This window comes from Anarrhichthys ocellatus, unplaced genomic scaffold (assembly GCF_004355925.1).
Source record: "Anarrhichthys ocellatus isolate YVR2014 unplaced genomic scaffold, GSC_Weel_1.0 scaffold12, whole genome shotgun sequence".
NCBI classification, from domain to species: domain Eukaryota; kingdom Metazoa; phylum Chordata; class Actinopteri; order Perciformes; family Anarhichadidae; genus Anarrhichthys; species Anarrhichthys ocellatus.
The window spans coordinates 5,178,896-5,185,084 of NW_022280042.1; the positions used below are offsets into that span (position 1 = coordinate 5,178,896).

Consider the following 6,189-nt stretch of genomic DNA (forward strand, 5'->3'; position numbering starts at 1 on the left):
CTGTTCCTGTCCTGTTTGGTGGCTGATCCGAACCACACAGTGATAGAGGAACAGAGAACAGACTGGATGATGGCTGAGTAAAACAGGATCAGCAGCTCCTGAGGTAGGTTGAACTTCCTGAGGGGAGTGTTGGGGGGCTCCTCCTGAAGTCCACTGTCATCTCCACAGTTTTGAGCTTGTTTAGCTCCAGGTTGTTCTGACTACACCAGAGGACCAGCTGTTCAACCTCCCGCCTGTATGCAGACTCATCACCGTCCCTGATGAGGCCTGTTAGAGCCATATTTTTAGTTTTGATTACAAATCATAATTTTTCATTTCTGCTAATATATTTGTGTGACTCCTTTAATTTATGAACGAAGGTTACATTTTGGATTCTGTATAATGACTTTTCTTTAGGAACTTCCGTGATTAACCAGATGAGGATCAGCTGGCATAAGAGGAAGGGGTGGGACTGAGTCTCGGGTGTTGGTTTTCCTTTGTGTGGAACGGGGCATCGGGACAGTCTTTGACCTCACGTTTGACAGATTATATTTTGCTGTTCAATTTGTCAAAAGAGAAAATAAAATCAATCAAGTGACGGCAAAGAAAGCAGTGTCTGCGAGAGTCATTATTTAGATGGTTCAACGTGTGAGTCAGAAACAGAGCCCCGTAACGTGGCTCAGCACAGAGGAAGAGGAATCAAGAACGGGCCACCACAAGGCCGATGACCGTTGTGTCGTCTGTGAACTTCAGGAGCTTGACCGTTGGGTCCTCTGAGGTGCAGTCGTTGGTGTAGAGGGAGAAGAGCAGTGGGGAGAGCACACAACCCTGGGGGGCGCCAGTGCTGATAGTCCGGGTGCTAGATGTGATTTTTCCCAGCCTCACCTGCTGCGTCCTGTCAGTCAGGAAGTTAGTGATCCACTGGCAGGTGGAGGCTGGCACAGTGAGCTGGGAGAGTTTGGGTTGGAGTATTGCTGGGATGATGGTGTTGAACGCTGAGCTGAAGTCCACAAACAGAACCCTTGCATATGACCCTGGGGAGTCGAGGTGTTGCAGCATGTAGTGCAGTCCCATACTGACTGCATCATCCACCGACCTGTTTGCACGGTAGGCAAACTGCAGGGGGTCCAGCAGGGGCCCTGTGATGTCCTTCAGATGGGTCAACACCAGTTTCTCAAAGGATTTCATGACCACAGACGTCAGCGCGACGGGCCTGTAGTCATTCAATCCTGTGATGGAGGATTTCTTGGGGACCGGGATGATCGTGGAGCGTTTGAAGCAGGAGGGTACTTCACAGAGCTCCAGTGATCGGTTGAAGATCTGTGTGAAGATGGGGGCCAGCTGGTCAGCACAGACTTTCAGGCAGGAGGGTGACACACCGTCTGGGCCTGGTGCCTTCCTGATCTTCTGTCTGTGGAAGAGCCGACTCACATCCTCCTCGCAGAACCTCAGTGCCGGTGGGGGGTCGGTTGGAAGAGGTGAGAAGGAGGCAGGGGGTGTAGGTGGTTGTTTGATGGTGGGGGGTGTGAAAGTGGACTTATCAAACCTGCAATAGAAACAATTCAGGTCATCAGCCAGTCGGTGATTGGCCTCAGTGGGGGGGGGGATGGTCTCCTGTAGTTTGTGAGTACTTCCAGGCCTCTCCAAACTGACGAGGGGTTGTTGGCTGAAAACCTTTTCTCCAGCTTTTCAGTGTAGCTCCTCTTAGCTACCTTGATCTCCCTCGTCAATGTGAGATGTCAATGTCAGATTCGAACCCTTCAGCCTTTATAGCCGCAACATTTCCTCTGCTATTTAAAGGAACTGCCTTGAAAAAAGGGGCTTTCTGTGCTATCAATGCTTAAAATAGGGTTTAGCAGAGGAGGACCGGACTTTAAATGTTCCGATTGGACACGTTTAAATCAACATTTAAATCCTGTGGATGATTCCTCAGTGTATGAGCCAACATCTGTATGTCAATACATCAGTATGTGTGTGAGAACGTGTCTACTGATTTGCATTGCTGCCGATTGGCTGCATGTGTGTTCAATCAAGCCCTTGATGATGGACCTGGTGCAGCTGTAGAGCAAATCAAACAGAAGCATTTTGAATCCAGACTCTAGTCTGACTCTCCGTCTGTGTTCCTGCTCTGCTGCACTTTTCTCAATTAGACGAACAGTGACCACAGGGTGGTGCCACCATGCTACACCAACATGTGGTTCACAATGACACAACTCAACCCCGTGAATGTAATGTTGCATGAAATATCAGTTTAAATGTCCAAATACAAATATGTACATCGGCTTCTACATGAGTTGGGAATAAAGCAGAGGCATGAAGGTTTAGATGGAAGCAGCTTCTGGTTTCCTTTGGTCCGAGCTCAGTTTGTGGCATCCGTGCTTCATCTGAACAGATATTAAAAAAGGGGGACGCAGGTAGTCCTGAGTCCAGATCAGATGTTGTGGTGGAGTGAGTCAGGCGGTCTGCAGATGACCCTCTTCTGTTAAATGGGCCTTTATAAATAGAGGAGTTATTTTTCCACTGCTCTCATCCAACTCCTCATCCTCGACGACCAATCGGACGACTTCCTCATCACATCAGAATGCCCTCAATAACTGAAGCCGATCAGATATTTGAAGTAGACTTCGTCCAAACAAAGTGATGTGATGAGTGAACTTTCAAATATAGTTACGTTACAGTTTTTATCAAGTAAATAAATACATTTAGGATGAGAGGAAAGAGACACTTTTCACTGTCTGCTCTCTTCAGCCTTTCTATCTATTAGTCGCTGTTGATGACCTTCACTACTGCCTGCTGTACTCTCCTTTGTGAATCTGTGTATAGCCTCGATGTGACGACACAATACTGATGACACAATGGAAAGAATGCCAACTGTGCTCTAACGACGGCCAGCGATAAGAACATTTAGTTATGCATTTAGTATCTACGACGTACCTCCTGTTAAGCCTCTCTGGAACAATGTCACTGTCACTGACACGCTGTTACAGATTATTGTTTGTCCAGGACGGTTATGTAAAGTCATTTGCATGATTACAAATGTCAAACTTTGAGGTTTTTCTTTACTTTTAGGAAGCTAATATTCAGAGTTTTCAGTGTTTGTTAAAGGATAACAAACATGGACTCAACAGAATCCTGATGCACCAGAGTATCTCTGATCTAGGCCCCCGTAGATTTGGGTTTCTATTTTCAGAGGAATGAAAAGTGTGTCCAAATATCCATGTGCACTGGATTTATGTTATATTTAGACGCCGACTGTCCAGAGGCATTCCGTATCTGAGCGATTGTCGCCGGGTATCTCTGGGGAACGCCGTCGTTTGGAGGCGCTGGAGGTTTTATTTCGAGGAGGCCCGGCTGCATTTCGTGATATGTGGCTTTATTGAAGGCGTATGAATACACATGCCTGGATTAGAGTTTACAACAGTAGCCCGCTGTGGTTACCTTCAGCTATTGTGGTCCATAAGTAGGAGGGGTTAGCAGTCATTCGAGACTCAGCATCATGGGGAGGCAAGCTATTGTGGATTTGTTGCGTTTCATATTTGGCGGGTTGGGTGCATTTGATTTATGTTAGCTGGAGAGATGAGGCGTGCTGGCTTTGTGGATTATTTCAGGAGATGTTAAAGATGGATGCCTCAGTGCTCCATGTCTTGATATTAGATCAGAATGACTGGTTTAAAGGGGGTTATGTTGGTGGACTTGGATTTGTGTTATTTTATATTGGGAGCACATGGCAGCAGACTTCCTTTAGGTTTTTTTGTGGGACTTTTGCTCCCTGAGGAGGAAACTCTTTATCACGTCCTGAGCAGCTTCCCAGCAGCATGTCTTGCTCGAGGACACCTCAGCAGGCTGGATGCAGAGAGTTATGGGATTAAGTCTGAATGTCTCCGGGATGTATAACATTCGACTTCTCCAACCACCCTCCAACCACTCTGAAAAAAAGGCTCTATTAAGGCTTCAGCTGAGATAAAGAGCCACTTATGAAATATGAAATGAGAGTGGAGGAAAAATCCCGTCTCAAATCATCCAGAACTCGTAGAATCTAAAACCGATTTCAGATCAATACTTTTGGCAATACTCTTGGTTTTAGAGTCGCCCTGAGGACCCACATGTAAGGCCAATACCATCATTATGCAAAACCCCTTCATCACAACAAAAAGAAGCTCTTCTTCATGCTAATACTTGACTATAAATGTCATTCATAGGAGGTAACACCTTTGTGTTACCACAGAACTCATCCATAGAACTCATTAAAACCAGATTAAGGTGTATGTGGTCTGTGTTTCAATCACTTGTTCAGTGCATTAGTGTTTCCTAACTGTTAATTATCCGTTTTAACAAAGCTAAACCAGAGCTCGGTGTGTCATTTACAGATTTTAAGGTATAAACTGCACATCATATGGTGTTTTTTCTCATATTTAGCTCCCTGGAACTGGAAAGGCTCTACACCGTGTTTAATAAAACCAGTTCCTACGCTGCCTTAAGGAACCTTTAACCCACCCAAGTCTCTAAATTAGATTTCTCTCAATTGAATCTTTGTGAAATTCTATTTGCAGACATTTTAACGTCGTTAGAGGGAGTTTCGGAGGAGGATTGTTTTTAGGGTTGTGCTTCAAAAAGCCCATATCAGATAAACCCTGCTCTTAGCCCGAGGCCTCTGGGGAGAAGCTAGTTCAGGGCTTCTCCACATAGCTGGCTATATCTGGAGAACAGAGAGAGAGAGGGAAGGAGAGAATGTGCGTGAAGCTGCCAACAGCAGCAGTAAGTCCTCCAGAGTAAACACAGCTGATGGGGTAAACCCCTCCTCACCCCTAAAGTGCCCTTTCTCTCCCTCGCTCTCTCTCTCATCGTCTATCTATGAGCTACAAGCAATATGCGACGATTACATCAACAAAAATGACAAAGAGGGATTTAAAAGCATCATGAACGCCGGTGTCATCGGCTCTCATGCGGTCCAATTAGAATGTAACACTAGTTTCAGTTGGAGGATGAAAGGAGAGGAGGGTAGCGTAGGACCTTTGTAAGTGAATATATCCTCAACACTTCCTTCTGTCGAGTCACAGCCGACACGCAGAGCCAAACATTCCCAGTATGTTTACAATATACAGCGGAGTAATGTGTGGCCAACTGTCTGGGACCCGAGGCGGCATTGTTTAGTTCCTTACGTGCACACTTTGTGCGTCCTCGGCGTGAAAACACACAGGCCCCTCATTCACTTGAAGGAGGCCACTGCGTCGATGCAGCTTCACACTTTTGCTCGTCAACTTGCGTTTTCTGAATCTGATTTTCCTGTTCAAGCGGTACCTGAAGCAACTGAATACCCAATTCTAAAGTTTACCCCCCACAGGACAGATCAGAGCTCCTGTAAATACCAGATTATCTTCCTCTGAGAACACCTGACTTAAACATGGCGACTCTAAAGGAGGCGACTCCATTGCCAATCATGAGATTAGAGCAGAAACAGCAGCAGCGTTGACAAGTCTGTGGTTTGATTTTCACTATTAGATTTGAACTTATCTTGAGTTTGGCCTGTGAGCAGTAAAGGTCCCCACAGTGATGGAGAATAATCCTCTGCTGTCTGAACATGAGAACGTGGTCAGAGGCAAGTCACAGGTTTTTTTTCATGCTTGTGTTCTTTACCTCTTTGTTCGGGAGAGAACAAATCTCCCTCTCTTGTGACAGCAGACATGCTTCTCTCCGGTCCCGCCGTGGTTTTGTTGTTTCTCTCATTCTGTCTCTCTCTCTCTCTCTCTCTCTCTCTCTCTCTCTCTCTCTCTCTCTCACCATGTAAGGCTGCAGAGCTGAACTGCTCCTGGGACAAAAGAAAAAAGAAAACATTGTGGAACATTTTTTTAATAATTCAGCTGGAAATAAAAAGCGGTGTGTTTGTGTAGATAAAACTGGATCATTGAGACACCTAAAAGTCCAGATACACCATACATATACATATATCTCTGACCATGTTGTCAGTGCAATTCTTTTTTCTTTTCAATATTAACACCAATTTGTCGAAGATCACACACATGGTGGAAGATTTGGATCAGCGGTGTTCCGCATGCTACCACACTTGCAGGCAAAGATCACCAAAGATGACCTATTTTCTTGTTAATAAAGGCCAACGTTAGGTCTGTAACCACACTTAAAGAAGAGGTTATGCTGCCCTCCCTACAAATAACATAAAACATACCCACTGGCTCTACAGGGAACAGCTGAGAA

The 6,189-nt window shown here is 45.5% G+C and overlaps 1 protein-coding gene across 2 annotated transcripts in view; it reads right to left on the minus strand.

Moving 5' to 3' along the window:
• The window catches only part of LOC116386156 (CD48 antigen-like), a 22,472-nt gene extending 16,781 nt beyond the window's left edge, over window positions 1–5,691 (minus strand). For both annotated transcript variants that reach the window (XM_031852165.1, XM_031852164.1), the window contains exon 1: window positions 5,614–5,691. In XM_031852165.1, the coding sequence (XP_031708025.1) occupies window positions 5,614–5,662 (49 nt within the window). In that variant the 5' untranslated portion in view covers window positions 5,663–5,691. The remainder of the gene's footprint in view (window positions 1–5,613) is intronic.
• Between the last annotated feature and the right edge of the window lie 498 nt (window positions 5,692–6,189).